This window comes from Bubalus kerabau, chromosome 22 (genome assembly GCF_029407905.1).
Source record: "Bubalus kerabau isolate K-KA32 ecotype Philippines breed swamp buffalo chromosome 22, PCC_UOA_SB_1v2, whole genome shotgun sequence".
NCBI classification, from domain to species: Eukaryota; Metazoa; Chordata; class Mammalia; order Artiodactyla; family Bovidae; genus Bubalus; species Bubalus kerabau.
In genome coordinates, this window is record NC_073645.1 from 16,176,777 (window position 1) to 16,203,190 (window position 26,414).

Consider the following 26,414-nt stretch of genomic DNA (forward strand, 5'->3'; position numbering starts at 1 on the left):
GATTTTTTTTTCCTAAATAGTATTTATTACTGTTATAGGGTATATCTGTTTTTAATTTTGATCAAATATAGATAACATAAAAATTACCATCTTAATCATTTTTAAGTGTATAGCTCAGTAGTATTAAGTACATTCATATTGTTGTGCAGCCAATCTCCAGAACTCTTTTCATCTTGCAGAATGAAACCTTATACCCATTAAACAATAATTCCCATCCCTTTCTCCCCTCAAACCCCCTGCCCCAAGCCGGCAATCACTGTTTTACTTTCTGTCTTTGAATTTGACTACTCGGGGTACTTCATCTGAGTGAAATCTATGGTATTTATCCTTTTGTGACTGACTTTCTTCACTTAACATAATCTCCTTCCACTTAACATAATGGAACAACAGACTGGTTCCCAATAGGAAAAGGAGTACGTCAAGGCTGTATATTGTCACCCTGCTTATTTAACTTATATGCAGAGTACATCATGAGAAACGCTGGGCTGGAGGAAGCACATGCTGGAATCAAGATTGCCGGGAGAAATAGCAATAACCTCAGATGTGCAGATGACACCACCCTTATGGCAGAAAGTGAAGAGGAACTAAAGAGCCTCTTGATGAAAGTGAAAGAATAAAATGAAAAAGTTGGCTTAAAGCTCAACATTCAGAAAACTAAGATCATGGCATCCAGTCCCATCACTTCATGGCAAATAGATGGGGAAAGAGTGTCTGACTTTATTTTTCTGGGCTCCAAAATCACTGCAGATGGTGATTGCAGCCCTGAAATTAAAAGATGCTTACTCCTTGGAAGGAAAGTTATGACCAACCTAGACAGCATATTCAAAAGCAGAGACATTACTTTGCCAACAAAGGTCCATCTAGTCAAGGCTATGGTTTTTCCAGTGGTCATGTATGGATGTGAGAGTTGGACTATAAAGAAAGCCGAGCACCGAAGAATTGATGCTTTTGAACTGTGGTGTTGGAAAAGACTCTTGAGAGTCCCTTGGACTGCGAGATGATCCAACCAGTCCATTCTGAAGGAGATCAGCCCTGGGTGTTCTTTGGAGGGAATGATGTTGAAGCTGAAGCTCCAATACTTTGGCCACCTGATGTGGAGAGCTGACTCACTGGAAAAGCCTGATGCTGGAAAAGATTGAGGGCAGGAGTAGAAGGGGATGACAGAGGATGAGATGGTTGGATGGCATCACTGACACAATGGACATGAGTTTGGGCGGACTCCGGGAGTTGGTGATGGACAGGGAGGCCTGGCCTACTGCGGTTCATGGGGTCACAAAGAGTTGGACACGACTGCGCGACTAAACTGAACTGAATCTCCTTTTGTGTTTATCTGTATTGTATGTGTCAGAATTTCCTTCCTTTTTAATAAGGCTGAATAATAATTCCGGTGTATGTTTACACCATGTTTTGTTTATCGATTCATTTGTCATTAGGCACTTGGGTTGCTTCTACCTTTTGGTTATTGTGAATAATGCTGCTGTGAACACAGACATGCAAATATCTATTGAAATTCCTGCTTCCAGTTCTTTTGGGTCTATGCCCAGAAGTGAAATTATAGGATCATATGGTAATTCTATTTTTGATCCTTTTTTTTTTTTTTTAAGAACTGCCATATTGTTCTCCATAGTGCCTATTTCATTTTGCATTCTCACCAACAGTCTATGAGGTTTTCAATTTCTCCACATAACTTTATCAGCTGTTGTTATTTTGATTTTTTGGTAGCAGCCAAACTAATAAGTAAAAAATTATTTCATTTTCTGGCTGAATAACATTCCATTATATGAATATAACATTTTGTGTATTCATTCATTGTTTGAAGACATTTGGGTTGTTCCTGCCTTTTTGGCTTTTATGTAATGCTGTAATAAATGTTCATGTACAGATTTTTGTACATGTATGTTTTCGTTTCTTCTATGTAAATACCTTTTGTTGACTATGAGGGCTACTCCATTTCTTCTAAGGGATACTTACCACACTAGTAGATATCATGGTCCTTTGACTGTGCAGATCACAACAAACTGTGGAAAATTCTTAAAGAGATGGGAATACCAGACCACCTTATCTGCCTCCTGAGAAATATGTATATAGGTCAAGAAACAACAGTTAGAACCGGACATGGAACAATGGATTGTAAAATTGGGAAAGGAGTATGTCAGTTCTATATATCGTCACCCTGCTTATTTAACTTGTATGCAGAGTACATCATGTGAAACGCTGGGCTGGATGAAGCACAAGCTGAAATTAAGATTGCTGGGAGAAATATCAATAACCTCAGATATGCAGATGACACCACCTTTATGGCAGAAAGCGAAGAGGAACTAAAGAGCCTCTTGATGAAAGTGAAAGAGGAGAGTGAAAAAGCTGGCTTAAAACTAAGTGTTCAAAAAAAAATAAGATCATGGCATCCAGTCCCATCACTTCATGACAAATTGATGGGGAAACAATGCAAACAGTGAAAGACTTTATTTTCTTGGGCTCCAAAATCATTGCAGATGGTGACTGTAGTCATGAAATTAAAAGATGCTTACTCCTTGGAAGGAAAGTTATGACCAACCTAGACAGCATATTAAAAAACAGAGACATTACTTTGTCAACAAAGGTCCGTCTAGTCAAGGCTATGGTTTTTCCAGTAGTCATGTATGGATGTGAGAGTTGGACTACAAAGAAAGCTGAATGCAGAAGAATTGATGCTTTTGAACTGTGGTGTTAGAGAAGACTCTTGAGAGCCCCTTAGACTGCAAGAAGATCCAACCAGTCCATCCTAAAGGAAATCAGTCCTGAATGTTCATTGGAAGGACTGATGCTGAACCTGAAGCCCCAATACTTTGGCCACCTGATGCGAAGAATTGATTCATTAGAAAAGACTGTTGCTGGGAAAGATTGAAGGCAGGAGGAGAAGGGGATGACAGGATGAGATGGTTGGATGGCATCACCAACTTGATGGACATGAGTTTGAGCAAGCTCTGGGAGGTGATGATGGACAGGGAAGCCTGGCGTGCTGCAGTCTATGGGGTTGCAAAGAGTCGGACTTGACTCAGCGACTGAACTGAACTGATGTAGATTCCTAAGAATGGACTTGCTGGGTCTTGTGGTAACTGTTTTACTATTTGAGAAACTGCCAGACTGTTCTCCAAACTGGCTTCACCATTTCACATTCCTCTAACAGGATACAAATGTTCCAATTTCTCCACATCCTTGCCAATGTTTGCTTATTATTCACTGATTTTGACTATATCTATACCAGTGACTATAAAGTAATACCTCATTGTACTTTTGATTTGCATTTTTCTGATGACTAATGATGTTGAACATATATTCATGTGTTTATTGACCATTTCTATATATCTTTCTTTGTAGAGTTGTCTATTCATGTTGTTTGCCCATTTTTAAGTGGAATATCTGTTCTTTTATTAATGAGGTATAAGAGTTCTTTATATATTCTGTATATAAATGTCTTATCTAATAAATGATTGACAGATATTTCCTCCCATTCTGTGCATTATCTTTTCACTTTCCTGACCTTCGAAGCATAAAGTTTTTAATTTTAATGAAATCCTGTTTATCTTTTTCCTTTTGTTTCTCAAGCTTTTTGATACCATACGTTAGAAGTTTTTGCCAAATCTGAGGTCATATTTATCCCTTTGTTTTCTCTAAGAGTTTTATAGTTTAACTCTTACTGTTAGGTATTTGATCTATTTTGAGCTTATTTTTGTATGTTGTGGGGTTAAGAGTCTTAACAATTTTTTTTTTTTCTTTTTGAGGGTTTTTTTTTTGGTTGTTAATTATTTCTTTGGTTGCACTGGGTCTTCCTTGTTGGGCAGAGGTTTTCTCTAGATGTGAGTGGGGGCTGCTCTGCTGTGGTGCACAGGCTTGTCACTGTGGTGGCGTCACTTGTTGCAGAGCACAGGCTCCGAGTGCATGGACTTTAGTAGTTGTATCACGTGGGCTTAGTAGTTTTGGCTTGTGAGCTTTAGTTGCCCTGTGGCATGTGGAATTTTCCTGGGCCAGGGATCGAATTGGTATCCCCTTCATGGCAGGTGGATTTTTAAACACCGTACCACCAAGGAAGTCCCCAATATCATTTTTTTATATGTGGCTATCCTGTTAGACAACACCATTTGTTGAAAAGATTCTTTTTTTCTCCATTGCATTGTTTTTGCACCCTTGTCTGCAGACATGTAGTCTTATTTCTGAACTCTCAACTGTATTTGATTGATGTCTGTGTCAGTATTTCATTGTCTTGATCACTGTCGCTTTCTAGAAGTAATTTTTAAAATCAAGAAGTATGACCCTCCAACTTTGTTGTTCATTTTCAGGATTATTTTGGATATTCTTGGTCTCTTGCATTTCTGTATGAATTTTAAGATCAGTTTGTCAGTGTCTGTGAAAAACCAGCCGATATTTTGATAGAAGTTGTTTTGAATCTGTATATCAATTTGAGAAGTACTACTGTCTTACTGTTAGGTATTCTGATCCATTAACATAGAATGTTCTTCTGTTTATTGAGATCTTTAATTTCTTAAACTAATATTTTGTAGTTTCCAAAATATAAATTCTTAAGTTTTGCTTTTGATGTTAGTAGAATTATTTTGTTATTTTTATATTTAAGTCGTTTGTTTATTCAAATCTTCCTCCCCTTCCCTGTTCTTTAGATGAGGGACTTTGTATAACTTTACCTTTGAATTCACTTATACTTTGTCCTGTTATCTCAATTAAGTTGTTAAGCACATTTGTTGATTTAAAAGTTTCAAGTATTGTTTAGTTCCAGACTTACTTTAAAAAAAAAACTGGCATATTTTGCACATATAAGTCACCCTTTTCAAGTATATGATTCTGTTTTTTAAAATAGTTTCTGTTTCTATAATGAGGTATCCTATCTTCTCATTATTGTGACAGTATCTTCCTTTACATTGAATATTGTTATATTAGTTGCTTAAAAATTTTGTCTTCCAGTTCCAACATCTAGGTGATTTAAGAATTGACCTCTATTAACTGGCTTTCTTTTGGGTTGGGTTACATTTTCTTGATTCTTTGTATGTCAGTTATTTTGGATTGTATTTCTCATATTGTAAATGGTTATACTGCAGGCTAGAGTCTGTTATATTCTTCAGTGTTTTGATTTGTTTGGTTTAGTTTGGTTGTTTTTGCTTGCTTGTTTTAATAGGTATTTAATTTGATGAAACTCAAATTGCAAACTCAATCTCATTTGTGGTGGGCAACAATTCAAATCTCAGTTCAATTTTTAGCTTTATTTGAACTATTTGGAGTCTGTGCTGTCCGTGCATATTTCAGAGATCATCCAGAGATTTGGCTTTCTGTCCGGTTCTCTTCTTTCTGGGTTTTTTCTCTCTCTATTTTTAGTTAATTTCCAATAGTTATGCTGTTCCTGACTCTTTCCTCTAGTTCTTCAAGCCAGACATACTGGGTTTTTGCACAACTTTTAAATGTAGGACATGACTGCCCAACATATCGTAGACTGGGTCTACCTTCAGGCTAAAAAGGTTCAAAAATGGGAAAGTCACTTAATGCCATGCTTTCTTCCAGGCACTGATAACTCCTCCAAGTATATGCCTACTTTTGTTCTCTTTCCAGTGCCTTCAGGTAGTCGTTTACTTTTTTTTTTTTAGCAAGAATTTGTTTGTTATCCTTGGAGGGGTAGTCCAAAAGAACTTGGTCAGCTGTTATTGGAAACTAATGATAGAACCATATCTTGCAGCTTAAATATTTTAAGCCCAAATTTTTATTTTTAAAATGATACCTTTTGATCTATTTTCTATTGAAATATTGAGGGATTTTACTTGGAACATTCAAAATCTACTTTTATGCCTTTGTCTTTTATTTGGGGTATCAAATAGATAACTAAATAGAGGACTATAAAGGCCACACTTGGAATAAGCATGTATTTGTTGAGATCTTTTCTGTCAAATAGAGTCTAGATTTTTTTTTTTTTAAAGCCTGGCTAGATATTTCGGAGAATGTACAAAGGGTAGCTATAAAATAATAAGATTGGTTTATCTTCCTAGGAATAGATCTTATTTTATATATATTTGATAATTGACAGTAGAGCAGTGGGGTAACATCAGTGAGTGATATTACTCTTAGAGTGTTTTTGTTAGCTAGAATGCTATTTTCCAAGACTCAGTAAAATATTTACTCTATTAGATAATAAAGTTTATGACATGTTCAGAGATTGTGAGTAGTATGGTTTGTTTTATTATCAAGAGAGGTGTTCTAATAGTTAAAAAAATGTTTTTAATTTAATCGAGTTTGATCTTCATGTATTAGAAAGCTTCTTAACTGATTTGAAGAAAATATATTTCTTTTTTGTTTAAAGGTGAAGTGGATCCTAAGGAGAGGATAGCACGCCAACGAAAGCTGTTACAGAAAAAACTTGGCCTTAATATGGGAGAAGCGATTGGAATGAGCACTGAAGAGCTCTTTAATGATGAAGATTTGGATTATACCCCAACTTCAGCAGCCCTTGTAAACAAACAACCTGTAGGTAAAACCTTTGGTTGTCTGACTGCAAGTAATAATACAGGCGATTTGCTTTTATTTTGCTATGCAATTGCAATTAAAAAAAAAAAAGCGCTCCTTATTTCTGCTCATTGTTGCTTAGTGTCACCATAATTTTCTATCTCTATAAGTTGAATTTCTAGTGATAGATTCTGAAGAGGTAGAAGGTAGCCTCTGCCTGCCTCATAGGTGCTAGACTATTAGATAAAAGTCGTGGTAGACCTTTCAGGAGACATTGGTGTTGAGAAATCATAGTTGCACCAGTTGCTCTTTCCTTTATTCTTCAATGAAGAAAAAAAAAATATTTCAGAGGGTAGGAGATAGTAAGGGCTATCATAGTTAGATATACTGATACTGGAAATCTTAGAGCTGATTCTTTTGAGAAAGAGCAAACATGATGAAAACTTGCAAACAGTGCAGAAGGACCTGTGATATGAAGTAAGCATCCTTCTGGTAAATGATGGGCACACATTTCCCTGTGTCTCACAGCAACCCTTTAAAAATTATTTGTCCTTTTTTCCCTGAAACTTTCTGTGTATGCACAAGTCCTTTTTAAGCCATGTCTGCCTGTATGTGTGGGCTTCCACAGTGAAACACAGTGGTAAAGAATCCATCTGCCAGTGCAGGAGACACAGGAGACATGGGTTTGATCCCTGCATCAGGAAGATCCCCTGGAGCAGGAAATGGTAACCCACTCTAGAATTCTTACCTAGAAAATTCCACGGACAGAGGAGCCTGGCAGACTGCAGTCCACGGGGTCATAAAGAGTCAGACATGACTGAGCATGCATCCATACCCGTCCATATATACAGACTGATCACCTTGTTTTTTGATAACTTCTTTCTGTTTATATGGCTGTACCATAATTTTGCTCTGTATTTTTCCTGTTTCTGTTTTTCCAATTCCCAGTGGATGCCTGTGTGCTTCTTTTTTTATACATTAAAATCTTCATAAGCTCCAGTAAAAGCTCTGGCTCGCTCTCCTCAGAAGAATGTACATACATGTGAAATAGTACCTTTCAGGGGATTTAGTGCTCTTCTTGGCCTGCTTTACATGAGACCCATGTCTTCTCATTCCCTTGGCCTTTCCTTTTGCTTAAGTAGAGAATGGTTCTATTTGCCATTATTCTAGTTGTCCTCTAAATCATTAGGATTTGTAAGTAAGTTTTTTAGCATTGAGGAGTGTGTGATGATGATGGGACTTTTGTAGACAAAGAAAAAAGAGTGGATTCTGGAGGGAAGAGTATAAAGAGGCAGAAAATATAATAACAAACACATGAAAGAACAGAAAGATGGAGTATGAACTGAAGCATAAGATATAAATAAAAAACAATAGAATAAAATAAATGAAAACAAACGTGATCACAGTGTGGTAATTGGATATTGTGTAGGGAAATTAATAGGTGTATTAGAGAAAATAGGCTAGAGACAGAATAATTGGAAAGGAGATGGCAGCAGCAAATTTGGCAGAATCCAAATTTGGTTGGCTTTAGATGTCAGGGACCTTTGGGAAGAGTTGCTGAGGTTTATTGTTGTATTATAGTGTTCATCACTGCTCCATTGCCTGGTATATATGCTAGTGGTCCCTGGACCAAGTCTGTAGCAGGGCACCCGAACCAGTGACCCTGACTGGTTGTGGTAATGTACATTTCAATTGAATCTTAAATCAGTTAAGGGCAGAAGGATTTTTAGGCTTGTATTAAAGCATTTTTATTCACAGCCTTAATAATGTCTCCTATGAATGGAAGAAGGAGCAAAAGTGGTATGCAATGAGTGGTTAAGAGGGAAAGACCAGTTACTTATCAGGTCTTCATTCTTAGTTGTGTCCGACCCTTTGTGACTCCTTGAACTGTAGCCTGCCAGACTCCTCTGTCCATATAATTTTCCAGGCAAGAATAGTGGAGTGGGTTGCCATTTCCTACTCCAGGGGATCTTCCCAACCCAGGGATTGAACCCTGGTCTCCTGTGTCTCCTGCATTGCTGCAGAATCCTGCCTGCTGAGCCATCTGGGAAGCCAGTTACTTATGGCTATAGTTACTTTTATTTTTTCAGTAGAAGATGATTACAATTTTTTTAAATATTGACATTCTTTATGCTTACATTATGGCTTCCCTGGTAGCTCAGTTGGTAAAGAATCTGCCTGCAGTCCAAGAGACCTGGGTTCAATCCTGGGTCAGGAAGATCTCCTGGAGAAGGAGATGGCAAACCACTCCAGTATCCTTGCCTGGAAAATCTCACAGATAGAGGAACCTGGTGGGCTACAGTCCATGGGGTCACAAAGAGTCGGGCATGACTGAGTGACTTCAGCGACTAACGTGCTTACAACTTTTAGATTATATTATGTTTTTTTAAAAGTTTCACCTCTTCAGAGTCCTCACTGGAGTCAGGATCATACATTTTTGCCACATCTATGACATAAAGTTAAGAAACACATGAGCTTTTCCTGGCAACTGGAAGAATAAGGAAGAAGGAAGAAGAGAGTGAAATTATGGTACAGCTATACAGTAGAATAGCATAAATCGGTCAAAGAAGAATGTAATCAGTTTGTTTATAGTGAAACTTAAAGACTTTAGTCCTCTTCTGAGGCTGCAACTGTGGGTATATATTTTAACTTCAGAAGTTCAGACTGCACATTCTTTTATTCTTTTAGACTCTCCAGGCCGCTGAACTGATTGACTCAGAGTTTCGAACAGGAATGAGCAATAGACAAAAGAACAAAGCTAAAAGAATGGCCAAATTATTTGCAAAACAGAGATCCAGGGATGCAGTAGAAACGAATGAGAAGAGGTAGTAATCCTTTTTTTGCTCATTTATGTATGTATTTTAGTTATACCATTTTATTTAATTAATTTTTTTTTAATTGGAGGATAATTGCTTTATAATATTGTGTTGTTTTCTGCCATACAACAGTGTGAATCAGTCATAACTGTGTGTGTGTGTCCCCTCTCTTTTGAGCCTACCTCCCACCTCACCCCCATCCCACCCCTCTAGGTCGTCACAGAGTGCCAGGCTAGGCTCCGCATGTTATACGCTGTTTTACGTATGGTAGTGTAAATATGTCAGTGCTACTTCCTCAGTTTGTATTCACCCTCCCCTTCCCCTGCTGTGTCCATAAATCTGTTCTCTACATCTGTATCTCCATTCCTTCTCTGCAGGTAAGTTTATCAGTATGATTTTTTAGATTCCATATATGTGCATTAGTATATGATACTTGTTTTTCTCTGACTTATTTCACTCTGTATAATAGGCTCTAGGTTCATCCACCTTACTACAACTGACTCATATCTGTCTCTTTTTATGGCTGAGTAATATTCCATTTTATGTGTGCATATATATATGCAACAACTTTATATTCATCTGTCAATAGACATCTAGGTTGCTTCCATGTCCTGGCTTTTGTAAATGGTACTGCAGTGAACATTGGAGTACATGTGTATTTTTGAACTGTCATTTTCTCAGAGTATTTGCCCAGTAGTGAGATTGCTGGGCCATAGGGTAGTTATTCCTAATTTTTTAAGGACTCTCCATACTGTTCTCCTTAGTGGGTGTATCAACTTACATTCCCACCAACAGTGCAAGGAGGTTCCCTTTTCTCTATATCATCTCCAACATTTATTGTTTGTAGACTTTTTTGATTATGGCCATTCTGACTGGTGTGAGGTGATACCTCATTGTAGTTTTGATTTACATTTCTCTAATAATGATCCATTTTTTTGCTTATTTAAAACAGTGATGTTGGTTAACTTAAATCTTGGTCTGCTTGATTTCCAAAAACATTTTGATGACATTGCCTTTAGCTGTGGAGTACCGTTTGGATTGTTTTGTTCAATTGTCAGAGAGCGTATTTACTGTTACTAGAGACTAGGACAACTTCCCCAGGAAGATCCATATATGCAGATTTTTTTTTTTTTTTTTCCATAATAATTACGAGCTCTGAACGAGGATTGACAATCTTCCAAGGGGAGTGCATTCCAGGTAAAGGGAACAAGTATAAATACCTGAATCATGTAATATTCAAGAAACAGAAAGGTTGTATGGCTGGCATGAGTAGACAGAAGTAAGAGTATTAGAGAGTGAATTCAGAGAGATGGCCTGAGGGCTACAAGTTAAGACTGCTACTTTTGTAAGGTGAGAACTGTCACTATATTACATCATATTTTTTTTGGCTGAGGGCTAAGCCAAATAGTAGGTAATAATCCAGGATTATTTACCAAATCCTGTTGTAGGAAAGAGCTCTGTGGGTAAACAGTCTTTACTTTCTTACATTCATTGTGGTTCACAGTGTTCTGTATTCAGTTCTTTTAAATAAATGGTGACCTTTTTTTTTTTTTTTTTTAAAGCAATGATAGCACAGATGGGGAACCAGAAGAAAAGAGACGAAAGACATCAAATGTTGTTATTAATCAGTCTGCAGTTGATTCCAAAGTTCTGATTGATAATATTCCAGACAGCTCTCCCTTAATTGAAGAGGTACTACTGAAATACCCTGAAGCATCCTTTGAAATCATTTATAATTTTTTCATACTAATGTGTTAGTAGATGGTATATAATATAATAATCTGTTAATTGAGAAATTTTGTTATTAAAAATCAGAGTACTTTTTGTTAGTAAAATTTTTTGATTATTTAAAAACCTGACTATTATTGTTAGTCCTACAAATAAATACACTTAAATTATTGGCATAAAATAGATCTTTTAAAGTAATATTAATTTGGTTTTTCTTATTCAGACAAATGAATGGCCTTTGGAAAGCTTTTGTGAAGAACTTTGCAATGACCTTTTTAATCCCTCCTGGGAGGTAGGATTTCTTCATTACAATTTCTCTCAACTCTGTTTTCTTTGCTAATGATAGAAACTATATCAATCATAATCTGTCTTGTCAGAGTCCTTATTTTTCCCCTATGTCCCTCTCAGAACCACTTGTCAGGGCACTTCATAAAGAGTTGCATATCTCTGTAAGTAAAAAACTTCTTTGAAAGTGGACAGTTTTGATTAAGACCAGTAGTTTGCAAGTGGTAGCTTAGCCTCAGAAATATTTCTTCAAAAAAGATCTTGGGAAAAAAAAAAAAAAGATCTTGAACAGCCCTCAGTATGTAGAAGAGATGAAAGTGAAGTTCTTCTGGTTGAAATTGAGGGTTGGTAGTCTCAAAAGATTCTTTGGTTGGTCTCTGAGTAATTTTAAAACACTGTTTTGGAATACCTTTTAGCTTTAGCTTTGCCTTTAGCTTTCTGCTCCCAGATGTATTTCTGTTCAAAGCTGTTCACATTTTAACTCGAATGGGGCCTTTAGTAAGTGGGGGCAGTGTCGGTGGCGTGTTTCCCCCTCCCAGATGACACTGCAGAAGCTTCAGGGCTACAATAAAGTGTTAGTCATGAGACATTTTATTTAAATTGTCTTCCTTTGATGTTTAACACTCATGGCTTTGAACCTTAGTTTTGATGTATTTATTTCTAAAATATTGGTGTTTGGGCTATAAAGAACATTATATGATGCTTCTTTTCTCTCCTTTGCTGTAGATAATGCTGAATGCAAGTAGAGAGTAGAGGAATGACAGCCAAGCAGATTAGTATCTCAGACAGAACTCAGAATAGCTATTTTTTGCCTTTTAAAAAAATAAAATCCATATAATCAAACTTGTGAGATAAATATATGTAATTCTTCTTGGATAGTAGAAGAAAAACACATTCTTGTGAAGTCCCACTCAGTTTGTTCCAATTTCTTAAAAATCTAGTATCCCTTTTTCATATTGAAGAAAAGTTAAACACTGTTTCTTAAGCATTTAACCTTTGATATTTGCTTCTGGATTCTTTTTAGGTTCGACATGGTGCAGGCACTGGACTTAGGGAAATCCTTAAAGCTCATGGGAAAAGTGGTGGTAAAATGGGAGACAGCACTTTAGAAGAGGTAAGTGTAAGTGTAGTAAATCAAAATTATCATCAGATTTCAGTAGATATCCTCTTTCTCAGGAAAGTAGCAGAACATGTGCCATGAAGTAGAAATGAGAAGTAAATAGTAAGAAATATGGAGGGGTGAACATAAGGAAAAAGGTTAAAAAATTAGGAAGAGGTTTATTTATATTATAGATAGAGAAAGAATGAGTTCAAGGGAAAGATGTTCAGAAATATTGAGTGGAAAAGTATGTAGAAGCACTCATATTTGAGCAGGGTGTAATGGATTAGAATGTAGAGTGAGATGAATGAGAGTATCGTTTAAAGGTCAGTAAGCAATGTGACTGGTGTAACATGGAGGCGGTAGTAATAGGCTAGATAATAGATACTTTGGCCACCTGATGCGAAGAACTGACTCATCGGAAAAGACCCTGATGCTGGGAAAGATTGAGGGCTGGAGGAGAAGGGGACGACAGAGGATGAGATGGTTGGATGGCATCTTTGACTTGATGGACATGAGTTTGAGCAAGCTCTGGGAGTTGGTGATGGACTGGGAAGCCTGGCGTGCCGCAGTCCATGTGGTCGCAAACAGTCGGACACAAATGAGCGACTGAACCGAACTGAATAGATGTAGTTGATATTACAGCAACCTTAAGTGGTTTCTCAGTTTCTCTGGGAGTGCAAGTAAAATAATAGAATTCATGAATTTTTTAGATTTTGGTACAGTATATCCAAATAAATAATCATCAAAGAAGATGTGGTTAATATTGAAGGTAGTAATTGGGACTATTCCATAGTTTGGTTATTGTTCCTACAGTTAAAATAATCTGTCCCAGTGTTTTGTTTTAGTTTGCTGTAATAGTTTAGTTTTGGTTTTTGGACCTAATATGTTTTAATGTGTTATTAAAATGATAATTTTAACAGATGATTCAACAGCATCAAGAGTGGTTGGAAGACTTGGTTATTAGACTCCTTTGTGTGTTCGCTTTAGACAGATTTGGAGACTTTGTTTCTGATGAAGTAAGTATCCTAAGGGAGGCTTTACCCAATCAGATTTCAGATTCTTAAAATATATATATATATATATGTATATGTATATATTTTTTTGCAAATGTGAATTTTCTTGCTTTCTCATTTTTAGGTTGTGGCACCGGTTCGTGAAACTTGTGCTCAAACGTTAGGTGTGGTGTTAAAACACATGAATGAAACAGGAGTTCATAAGACTGTGGATGTGCTGCTTAAATTACTTACACAAGAACAGTGGGAAGTTAGACATGGTGGTCTGCTAGGAATAAAGTATGCTTTGGCAGTTCGTCAGGTAAACACTTCAGTTTTTGAAGCATGTATGGGAGAGTTTTTCCCCTTAGTTTATTCTCATTAATTAAATGAACTGGCTCTAGATTCTTAGTGTTACAGATAAGCCAATCCTTCAAGATTTGCTTTCTTGAGGTAGTATCATAGAGACAGGTGATGCTACTAACAATTTAAGTATGAATTAAAAGAGAATTATGCTTGGAAACCTGTTTCTGTTTCATAGCAAGACCAATTCTCAGTGAGATTTCTAGTGTATGATCACAGGAGTAACCTTTGGGGGCTGACTGTTGGGGCAATTGAAAAGAGGGTAGGTTGGAGTAATGAGAAGCAGAAGAGATGATTTTCTTTTTTCTTTTCTCTCATATTCCCTTTGGTTGTCAGTGATTGAGATAGAAGTTCAGGTTCTAGCATAGGAGTTCACAGTGGGAATTCATGTTCCTGCCTTGAAAACATGTTCTGATGTTTCAAGTCACATTGAATAATGAAGTATTAATACTATTATGTTCTTTTTCAAATGAGATTAATTACATAGTCATCTAATGACACTTTTCATTTCTGTTTACATGATTCTTTTAAACTAAATATTGGAATTTATACTTTTGTATGTTAATTTAATAAAAGATTTTTTAAGCACATCACTTGTACTATAGAAATTAATCTGTTTTGGTATACTCTTTTATAGGATGTAATTAATACTTTATTGCCTAAAGTTTTAACTAGAATAATTGAAGGACTCCAGGATCTTGATGATGATGTCAGAGCTGTTGCTGCAGCATCATTAGTACCTGTGGTAGAAAGCCTTGTGTATCTTCAGACACAAAAAGTAAATATTTTTGCATTTTTTTCCTATAGAGCCTTTTACATTTGTTGTGTAGCGTGTTAGAAAAAACAATGAGGTTGGTTTTTTTTTTTTTTAACATCTCCATTTTTCTTATGTCAGCCCTCTGGTGCATAAGATCTTGATATATATATTCTTGGGAAGAGTGAATTGTGTCTTTTTATCTTTTCCTTTCATGTACAGAATATGTGGAGAACTTCCTTAAAAAGAAAGTAACCATTCCTTGTTCATTTCATTCCTGGTTTTTAGGCAAATGAGATTTTTGCTTGTTTTGATTTTGACTTTTGATTTTTTATTATGTTTTCATTTTTGAAATGCCCATCTGATTTTTTTAAGGTCCATCTGATTTCCCTCTATTGTTAAAACCAGAACATGTGTATTTGAGAGTACTTCGAAAGCTCAGAAACTAGTTTTGTCTTTTCATGATGATTAAGAACATTTTAACTAGATTAAAATTGCTCAGAGGGTCCTGACATGTATGTGTAAGCTGTATTGTTTTCAAAGTTTATGATTTTTTTTTTTTTATGGAAAATACAGTTGGGATATCTTATTTCTTGAATTCTCCATCCATTATGAACCTTGCTAGAAAGGTAAATGCCAAAGTAGAGCTGAGTGGCATTAAAAAGAAGGGTAGAGAATTGTTGAAGACGAATAATGTTTCCTCCTTAATTTTACTCAGAACTGGGATTATCCAAGGTCATTGGGGTTGTATATGTTATTGAATCAGTAGTGACTCCTGAAATACAGTTTGGCATGGCTGGTGAATATTTCTTGCAAAATTAATAACCGTTTTTTTGATAACTGATCTTATAGGTACCTTTCATTATAAATACATTATGGGATGCTCTTCTGGAACTAGATGATCTAACAGCTTCAACAAATAGTATTATGACTCTTCTGTCATCCTTGTTAACTTATCCTCAGGTTCAACAATGCAGGTAATTATTTCTATTCAATGGAATACAGTAGAAAGTGTTTACATACAGTTCCAGATAATTAAAAATATGATAGTCTAGAATCTTTTAGAACAGCACTGTAAGTAGGGGATGCCAAAGACAGTTATTTTCAGGAGGACTTTTCTTCTTCATTCTCTAGCCACCAGCTCTTTGGGGGCAGAAACTTAGAGAGGCTATATTCTTGGGTTAATTCCATTATATAATCATTCAACTTGTTCATCCTATGATAGTTAACTTTAGATAAACAGTTATCCATTTTATTTTCACCTCTAGCTCTAGACTATAGAATTTTGTAGCCTTTGTGACTGGTTAATAGAATTATCAGTGAACATCAGTTTTACATTTCCAAATTTTGCTACTCTGTAAGCATTTTCTTTGTGATGTTCACAAAGAAATATTTTCTTGATTTCAATAATCACTTAACAGGAAGGGAATACATAATAATGTAATATAATGTTCAAAAGCAGAGAATGGGTAAAGCAAAGATGTAAACCAAAAATTTAGTGTCATTTATTTTACTGTCTTGATATCTTAAATGAAGCTTAGCTAATTAATGTATTCCCTGCCTTTTAGACTGGCTCCTAAATATTAATATCCTTGGAGATACAGAAAAAAAAATTAGATGAGAAAATTAATTACTCTTCTTAGGCTAGTAAGTGTATTCAATGAATGTTTATATAATTGTGATTATAAATGATTTCTGATTCTGTGAGTAAATCTGTTTCCAATGAAAATCATTAATGTGTGAAAAACATCACACATGTTTTTCATGTTTCACAAATAAATATTTTCTTGATTTCAATAATCACTTATCAGGAAGGGAGAGAATGTTTCAGATAATACTGACCTGCGGTCGTCCTTCAATGTTAAATTTAGGCTAGTGGGACAACCCAAAATTGGAATAGCAAAATAAGTGCCTATAAAGTGAAGAGAAAAATTGAAATGGTAGTGCATATATGGTGTTTCCTAATTTTCAGACACTTTCATTGGTATAAGGGTTAAATGAGTTAATCTGTGTGAAAGCCCTTCTCAAGCTGCAAAATGCAAGAATTCTTAATTATTATTAGGGGTTGGCAAACTTTTTCTGTTCAGATAGTGAGGCTTTGGCTTTGTGGCCATATGGTCTCTGTCAAAGCTACTCAACTCTGTCTGTGGAGCACAAAAGCGGTTGTAGATAATACATAAAGGAATGAACGTACCTGTAATCCTATAAAATTTTATTTAAAAACTCATGTAGAGTGAACTTGAACTGTGAGCCTTGGTTTGTTTGCACTTGCCCTAAAAAATAAAAAAGGCTTTGGACTTAAAAAATGTATGTATATAATCAAGTGGACAGTGTTGGAAAAGCTAGATAATGTAAAAACAAAATCAAAGAATGTAGTGAAAATTCTGTTAATTCAGTGTGAAATAATGTAGTTTTTGATCTTTTTTTTTTTTTTTTTCAAAATTGCCTTAGAAAATTTGCTTCATATGTTGTGATATTTGGCAGATACTTTCCAGCTTATGTAAGAAGAAATGCAGCATGTATTTGGAGCATGAAGAGTTACACTATTAACAAGACCTGCTATAATGCTTTTTCATATTTGAGTCTGTTTTATGTCTGTGTGTGCATGTGTTTAAGTTGTAATTTTATAAGTAAATTTACTAGATGTGTAAATAAATGTAAAAGGCGACGTTCATTTAAATCTGCAAGTAATGAAAATATCATTAAAAGATGGACCTCCTGAGAGGAGCCAAAAGAACAGATAATTACACTGACATATTCTTTTTTCCTCATGTCTTTTTCTATCGAGGTATATATTTCAAATGCTACTTATAAATAATTTGCTAATTTGAGGTGACTTTTATAAATGACTCATGGATGTGACAGGAATCCTATGGTCCAAGTTGTTAGCCAACTCTTGCCTTTGCTTGCTTTCACATTTAAAATCTAATCTGTGAGAAGGAAGATAATTTGAGTTTGCCATAAAATTTAGTAATGCTAGTTTAGGATAATAAATTCCAAAGCTACTACCATTACCATCTCTTGCTTCTTTTGATATGTGATAGAGATGGCCTCAAAGGGGGATATAAATTCTGTGCACCTATTGGTTACCCGTTGGAGTTAATAGTAGGAAAGGAGTAAGGATTAACAATCCTGATTTTTGTGTAGGCTGACTATCAGCTAAGATACATGTCCCATTTTCCTGAGTGAGAACAGACTGAGAATAAATGCAGTAATATTGAAAAGTTCTAATTTGATAGAGGTGATTTATGGTATTAGTGCCACAGAATAACCTCATGTTAATGTTTCTGCTACTCTTTATGACTGCATTTGTTCTATTCTGGTGTTACAATAACAGTTTTCTATGAGGGTGTTAAGCAAGTGTTCATAGGAAAATTGTATTGTCTTTTTAGAATTTATTCATCAAAAAAGTTGCTAGGTCCATAAGGAAATGATATTTACATGATGTTTCAACAGAATTTCAACTAAGGATGAATAAGATTAATCTGTGTCTTCTTTATTAGTATTCAGCAGTCACTCACAGTTTTAGTTCCACGTGTCTGGCCTTTTTTGCATCACACTATATCATCAGTTCGAAGAGCGGCCTTGGAGACTCTGTTCACTTTATTATCAACACAAGACCAGGTAAGAACTAATAACTACAGTAATCTTGAAATTTTTAGAGATTAATTTTGTAAGATCAATCTGACCACCAGGTTACCCTTGCTTCACATAAAGATAAGGAGAATGCTAGGGCTAGTAAAATTGATATGTTGACTATGTAGATACATAAAAATATAATCATCATAAGGGCAGAAATATTTTAATACTGTTGTAGATTGTATTCCCAGCCCATGGAATATTGCTTAACACAAGGTGGCTCTCAGTAAGTTTTTGTTGAACCAAAGATTAAATCATCCCTTCCTGTCAAAGATCATGTTATTCATTCTTTGCCTGCTCTGTATGGTTGACAGTTGGATGGTTGGCAAAAACCATCCCAGGTTAGAAAGCTACCTGTGAAGCTCTGCAGTGTGACTTGAAAAGACTGATAATACAATTGCTAGGCACTTACTTCCTTTTAAGGAATACTCAGTCTTAAGAGCATTTTATTTCCAAGGAGTAACACATTGAAATGCCTACAGAGAACCTTCAGGTAATATCACTGTGTAAATAGAAATCTGTTATGAGCTGAGTAATCCTTGCCCTGTCTGTAAAAGGCTTCACATTCCTGTTTTAAAAATAGACCTAAAGGTCAAACAAAATACTAGAATTTAGGGAAACATCATAAGGAATCCATTTCTTATGCTGTTACTTACAGGTGCTGCAGTTTGAGCCAGTGGTCTTTAAAAAACAATGGTTAATTTTCTTTTAGACTATATATTAATACTGTGGATAAATGTCTCTTGTGTGTTCATCAACCATGCATTCCTATGTGAATTAGGAATATTCCATGTAGACCTACTTTAATTTATAGCACGGTATTGTGTTGCACTACCATGAATCAACATTTGTAAATTTCCTTTTGCATTATCTTTTTTGTCTGATCAGAATCTTCTAAGAAAAAACTATCATGTCCATTTTATTAATATAATGCTTAGTTGATCAGGCATGGGTTCTGAGTTTTCACATTATTATTATTATTATTTTTTTTTTTTTGGTTTTGTGAGTTTTGCCTAAGTGTTTTTGATGTAAATATTCTTAAATTCACTTTAGATAGACCTGTCAAAATTATCAAATTTCTTCCCTTCATGTTGTTTTTTTTTTGTTTTTTTTTTTTTTAATACACTTTACTTTTAGGAGCAATTTTAGGTTTACAGAAAAGCTGAGCAAAAAGTCCATAGTTCCATATGCCCCTACCCATATGCACAGTTTCCCCTTTAGCTAACATGCATTAGTGTAGTGCATTTGTTGCAGTTGATGAACCAGTATTGGTATGTTATTAACTAAAGCCCACAGTTTACACGAGGAATTACTCCTTATAGTGTAGATTCTGTGGGTTGACATATGTACAGTGGTATGTGCTCCCCATGAGAGTATCATAAGGAATAGTTTCACTGTGCTAAAAAATGCCTGTGCTGCACCTGTGCATTTCCACTTTCCTCCCTTCAAAACCTTAGCAACCACTACTCTTTTATTGTTCTCATACTTTTCCCTTTTCCAGAATACTACATAGTTGGAGTTATGTAGTATGTGGGCTTCCCTGGTGGCTCAGATGATAAAAAATCTGCCTGCAATGCAGGAAACTTGGGTTTGATCCCTGGGTTGGAAAGATCCCCTGGAGAAGTCAAATGGCTACCCATTCCAGTATTCTTGCCTGGAGAATTCCGTGGACAGGGGAGCCTGGCAGGCTGCAGTCCATGGGGTGGCAAAGAGTTGGAAACGACTGAACCACACACACATGTAGTATATTGCCTTTTAATAGTGGCTTCTGTTTCATTTAGCATTACAAAATTAAGGTTTCTCCATGTCTTTTTTATAACTTGATAGTTAATTTCTTTTTATTACTTTGTAATATTGCATTGTATGGATGTGACACAGTTCATATATTCACCTGTTAAAGGATATTTTCATTTCTTTCTGTTTTTATCAGTTTGAATGAAGTTTTAAACATTTGTGTGCCGGTTTTGGTATGGGCATAGTTTTCAGTGCACTTGGGTAAATACTAAAGCACACAATTGCTGGATCATATGCTAAGAATATATTTAATTTTATAAGAAAACGTCTTCCAAAAATGTCTGTACCAGTTTACATTTCCACCATCAATGAATTAGGAGTTTCTGTTGCCATATATCCTCCCCCCAGCAATTCATGTTGTCAGTGTTGTTGATTTTAGCCTTTCTAATAAGTGTGTAGTGATATCTCACTATAGTTTAAACTTGAAGTTCTCTAATGATATATGATGTTGAACATCTTTTCATATGCTTATCTTTAGTAATTTTGTTTTGTTTTGCAAAACCATAAGATTTTATAAGGAAGATAGCCTGAATCTTACAACTTATCCCATCATAAGTATGTATGCATATATGCTTGTCTCTAAAATGTTTTTGTATAGAACCACAGTTAATAAGTTATTTATAAATTCTCTTTTTTAAAAAATTTATTTGCCTGCACCACATGGCTTGGAGGATCCTAATTCCTTGACCAGGGATGGAATCTGGGCTCTGGGCAGTTGAAGCATGAAGTCCTAACCACTGGACTGCCAGGAAATTCCCGAAATCTCATTTGTATTAGACTCTTTTATGACATACTTTGGCATCTTTGAAGATAAATTGTTTAATCGCTGTGCTTTTATCTCTGATGTTAACATGTGAAAGTATTAGCAAGTCTGGCTTCTCAGGGAGTATGAAATAAGAACTCTTAGGCAAACCAAATTAATTTTATTTGGTAATGACTTAAAAGGAGAAGGCAATGGCACCCCACTCCAGTACTGTTGCCCAGAAAATCCCATGGATGGAGGAGCCTGGTAGGCTGCAGTCCATGGCATCGCATAGAGTTGGACATGACTGAAACGACTTAGCAGCAGCAGCAATGACTTAAAATCAGGATGTAACTTTTTTTGGGGGGGGCTGAACTAAGAGCTTGACAAAGTGAAGTAGTTTATCATTTGTTTTTCCTTTTTTAAAAAAGTTTTTATTGGAGTTTAGTTGATTTATCATGTGTGAGCTTCTGCTATGCAACAAAATGAATCATACGTATATATTCATTTTTTTAGGTTCTCTTCTCATGTAGAGCATTACTTGATTTTACTTTCTATAGACTGTATTTATTCATGCAAGTTTATATATGAATGTATATGTTTATCTGTAAATTACTTTACTGGAATGTCTAGATTAATTAGTGTTCATAACCACTATATTTAATAGTGGTTTTAGTCAGAACTCAACTTAGGAACCCTTCCCTGGTGGCTCAGAGGATAAAGCATCTGCCTGCCATGCGGGAGACCCGGGTTTGATCCCTGGGTTGGGAAGATCCCCTGGAGAAGGAAATGGTAACCCACTCCAGTATTCTTGCCTGGAGAATCCCATGGACAGAGGAGCCTGGTGGGCTACAGTCCATGGGGTCGCAAAGAGTCGGACATGACTGAGCGACTTCTCTTCTTTCAACTAGGAAAATATATTCTGGACATTAACCTCTAGTTTAGCCATATTTTGTTGACTGGATAAGCTTTTCCATTCTCTTTGCATCAGAGTCACTTTCTGAGTCATTGAAAATGTTAGTACATAAAAGTATTGATTTTTATTTGAAAGGCAAGCATTAGCATGATGCTTATAAATTTAGCATGAAGATATACATGAGATTGAGTTGGAATTTGGGGGCATATTTAGTCCAGGATGTAAGAAAATTTACTGTATGCATATTTAGAGAAGGGAATAAAGACCAAAAAAACAGAGCTGACTGAGACTTTGGCATTTGAGAACATAAGCATAATCAGGTATTGGTCAGATTTTATAAAGGTATGAAAAGAGAGCAAAGTTTAAATATTTATCTAACTTTCAATAAATATTGGTTGGACAAATAAAACAAGGCGTTACAAGTTGTCTAATTATAGAATTGGGTTTTGTTTTTTGGCAGTGGGCCAAAATAGGATTTCAGACCAAATTAGTAGAGGAGCTGAGAACTCAGTATGATTCATAACTTTGATGTAGCTTCTTTCCAGATTTTCTTCCTTGCAACCCCATATCATTTGATATGGAGATAGAAATGATGATACCTACTGACATGAATCAGGTGTTCATGGTAAATGATAATCAGATTGCTGCTCCCCCCTCCCCCTTCCCCGCCAACATCTACACACTTTATGGGTGTGCTTGTGGGAAGATAAAAGAGGGGGCATAGCAAAATGGTGCTGGCAAGATCTTATCCCACTTAAGATGCCAATTTTTCCAGTTAGGGATTTACTGCAATCCTACAATTGTGGGAAATTTTCCATATTACCAGCTATTCCTTGTGACTTTGATTATTCTCATAATCAAGGTAGATTTGTTCAACAGTTATTTTAGTGCCTACAATTTTCTAGATACTGATTGGTAAGAGAAAAGTTCTGTTTCCTTCTGTAGAGCTTAAAACAGGAAGGTAAGCAAGACAGAAGAAGACAACTAAACAGGCCCTTATAATTACATAGTGGCCATTTTATAAAGCCATCATTACATATTGAGGGAAGGGTCTGGTAGGGGAGGAAGGTGGTGCTGCTGGATCCCTACTAGTGAGATGAGTAAAGGTCAAGGAAGTGTCTTTCTGAAAGTACAGTTGAAACTGAGACCTGAAAGATGAATGGAATTTACCAGGTGAAGAGCAGGGTAACAGAGGAAGAACATATACAGGAGTGAGCATGATGGCACTAAAGAGGAAGGGAAAGGAAACTGGTCTGGCTGAAGGACTGAGCACAAGGGGATGTAGATGGCCAAAAGTTTCACCTTGATTTTGTAAATATAGTGACATGTCCAACGGTCTTATTTTTGCTTGTCATCAGTGTTCCTTATTCTGAGTTCCACAAAGGCAGAGTGAAGGCAGGAACACCAGTCTGAATAAAGGAGCTGTACAGAGACTGCCCCATTCTCTTTACTCTAAAGAAGTATCAGGCATTCCCCTGAGTATTCCCACAGATGCCCACCCCTCCATCTGACCCTCATTATAAAAATAACATAAAATGCTAATACTGTGTCAATTATTTAACATAAACCAAAATATTTTTTAAAGCCCTCTTAAAACGTGAATTCACTTATAACTTGAGTTGTTGTAGTATAGCTTATAGTTAATTTAAACCTGGTAAAGTAAACAGTCTGTGGTAGGAATTTTTCTGTAATATGGATTATACTCTGCTAGACTACTACTGAGGAGAAGGCAATGGCACCCCACCCCAGTATTCTTGCCTGGAAAATCCCATGGACAGAGGAGCCTGGTAGGCTGCAGGCCATGGGGTTGCTAAAAATCCGGCATGATTGAGCGACTTCACTTTCAGTTTCATACATTGGAGAAAGAAGTGGCAACCCACTTCAGTGTTCTTGCCTGGAGAATCCCAGGGACAGAGGAGCCTACTGGGCTGCCGTCGGTGGGGTCGCACAGAGTCGGACACGACTGAAGCGACTTAGCAGCAGCAGCTGCAGCAGACTACTACTGAAGTCATCAAAACTTTCCAGACTTTGCCTAAGATTAGAAGGGAAATTTGTGACTAGGAGACTCCTAGTTAGTAGCATACTAGAAGTCCACTGACTATTTTTTAAAATTCTGGGATGGGAAATCCCAACGTGGTTAATTTGTAAGCAGTTTAAAGTATTGTACCCCTCACTGTACCCCACTCCTAACCAGTTCAGCTTAATAAACCTGTAAATAAAAAGCAACATTAGGTTACCTGCCTAAGTCAGTGTCTCCTGGAAGACAGGCACAAAATTTATGAAAACAGGTAAACCAACTTTCAGATTTGCAAGAGGCAGGGTGTTTCTGGATTGGCCAAATTGTACTTAATGATTTTTGGAGAAAATACTAACAGTGAGCTGAAGCATGTAACTTTTTGTAACAATAACTAAAAGGAGATGCTTGCACAATTGTTCAGATAGAATAGCCTTAGTTGTTTTCTCAGCTTTATTTTGTAACTTGTATTTTCTGCTAGGCAGACTTTATGTTGTATTGCTGGAGAAATCTGCATTTTTAAAAATCCTCGTTCCTGTGATGATAGTGACCTGCATATTCTGGGTTGGATTTTTTGTTTGGTTGGGCTTTTGGTTTCTCTTTATTTTTTAAATTTTATTTTCCTCTTTATTTATTGACTTGACTTTATAAAGCAAAATTAAACAGAAAATACAGAGTGCCCATCCGTATACCTCCTACCTCCCCCACATTAGCTGTTCCCACCATCAACATCGCACACCAGAATGTTACAGTTAGTGAACGAACGTTGACATGTCATTATCAACCAATCCGTAGTTATATTAGGCTTCACTTTTTTTTTCTGGGCTGTGCCACATAGCTTACAGGATCTTAGTTTCCTGACCAGGAATTGAATCCCGGCCCTTGGCAGTGAAAGCACTGTCCTAACCACTGGACCTCCAGGGAGTTCCCTTGGCTTCACTCTTGATGTTACATGTTCATTTTACTGATTTTCACAGATGTGTGATGATTTTTCCATTATTATATCTTACAGAATAGTTTCTCTACCGTAAAAACACCCTGTGTTCTTTCATTCATTTATTCCTTTGGTTGTTTTTTTAAATAATTATAAAGTAGAATTTACTAGAGTAACAAAGTTTATAGCCTGAGAAGACTACTACAATTTATATTACATTCACTATTTATTAATATTGGGGGGGGGGAATCTTCATCTATAGGTATGGCTTTGGGATCTACAAGCAACTGTTTTGATTTCCAGTGATGAGGTTAGGGGTGGATTAAGAGAACTGGTAAATATGGTAGGGGGAAACGAGAAGAAATTATTGGAGAGTAACATTAAATTATTTGCTTAGTGCTATTACAGCTTTCCTAATTGTGCCTGTTCTCTGCTGAGGAAAGGAGAACTTTTCTTCTTTCCAATGTCCCTTTCCCTTTCAATGAAAAGTAGTTCTTTAAGGCATCCCCTGTCCCTGAGTAGGCTCCCCCCAGCTGATGATTTTGCAGTCTGTTTTAAATTTCTTTCAAGCCATTTTGAGAAACGTGAAAAAAAGAAGACCAGGGTTATTAGTTTCCTACTGGCAAGAGAACTATAGGTAGATTTCTGAGTTATACATTATCCCTAGACCTTCTCACTTTCTGGAAATTCAGTTAAACATTTTCCAAATTTCTCTTCAGTGTCTTCCAGACAGTTCAGTTCAGTTGCTCACTCGTGTCCAACTGTTTGCGACCCTGTGAACTGCAGCACGCCAGGCCTCCCTGTCCATCACCAACTCCCAGAGTTTACTCAAACTCATGTCCATTGAGTCGGTGATGCCATCCAACCATCTCATCCTCTGTCATCCCCTTCTCCTCCTGCCGTCAATCTTTTCCAGCATCAGGGTCTTTTCAGCTGAGTCAGCTCTTTGTATCAGGTGGCCAAAGTATTGGAGTTTCAGCTTCAATATCAGTCCTTCCAGACCCAGGACTGATCTCCTTTAGGATGGACTGGTTGGATCTCCTTGCAGTCCAAGGGACTCTCAAGAGTCCTCTCCAACACCACAGTTCAAAAGCATCAATTCTTCTGTGCTCAGCTTTCTTCCAGACAACATAGTTTTTATTTTTTTTAAATTGTGGAAGGATGTGATGTTAAGTACTGTGAACTAGTTAATAAAATTTTTAGTTCTTACTCAGCGAGCTTGTAATTTGTACAGTAGACAACATGAGATTCCTTTTCTACAATTCTGAGCACACAGTGGATTTAGTTAAGCACCATTTGATTGCTTGATTTGGATGGGCTTTTGATTTGTTGAGAAATTCCTTAGATTGAGGTTTTAAACCTGAGCTTAAGGAAATCCCTGAAGCGGAAAGCAAAATATTATACATAAGTATGTATATAAATGTATTTTTCTAAGAGAAGATTGTGCATAGTCTTTCCCTGATTTTCAGAGGGTCCTTAACCCAAATAAATTAGGAACTTTGGCTTTAATTTTGTAGTGAACTCAAAGTTGAATTTTCTAGATTGGATATCATCTCACCGTTCTTTCCTTGCATTAATGATGAGCACATACAACTTAAGCTGATTATCTAGCACAACTGTAGTGTGATCATTTATCAAATTTCCCTGACAGAGCAGTGATACACAATGAAACCAAAGAGATGTCTCTGGTTAGAGCTTGCTCCCATATACAGGATGATTTCAGTTTATTAGAAGCAAAATTCAGTGTTGTTAATCATAATCAGACTTTCTCCAGGTTCCTAGAGAGTGTATGCCATTTAATTTCTCCAAATCATTGGAATAACACAGTGTTTTTGCTCAGAATCTTGTCAAAATGTAT

The 26,414-nt window shown here is 36.3% G+C and overlaps 1 protein-coding gene across 2 annotated transcripts in view; it reads left to right on the plus strand.

Annotated features, from left to right (window-relative positions):
• The window catches only part of BTAF1 (B-TFIID TATA-box binding protein associated factor 1), an 87,699-nt gene that overhangs the window by 24,092 nt on the left and 37,193 nt on the right, over positions 1-26,414 (plus strand). For both annotated transcript variants that reach the window (XR_008707176.1, XM_055560633.1), the window contains exons 5-14: positions 6,335-6,498; positions 9,166-9,302; positions 10,856-10,985; positions 11,245-11,313; positions 12,331-12,420; positions 13,329-13,424; positions 13,546-13,722; positions 14,401-14,541; positions 15,370-15,494; positions 18,021-18,141. Coding sequence is in view for 1 of the 2 variants with exons in the window: in XM_055560633.1 (XP_055416608.1) it covers positions 6,335-6,498; positions 9,166-9,302; positions 10,856-10,985; positions 11,245-11,313; positions 12,331-12,420; positions 13,329-13,424; positions 13,546-13,722; positions 14,401-14,541; positions 15,370-15,494; positions 18,021-18,141 (1,250 nt within the window). In the remaining variant the exon portion in view is untranslated. The remainder of the gene's footprint in view (positions 1-6,334; positions 6,499-9,165; positions 9,303-10,855; positions 10,986-11,244; positions 11,314-12,330; positions 12,421-13,328; positions 13,425-13,545; positions 13,723-14,400; positions 14,542-15,369; positions 15,495-18,020; positions 18,142-26,414) is intronic.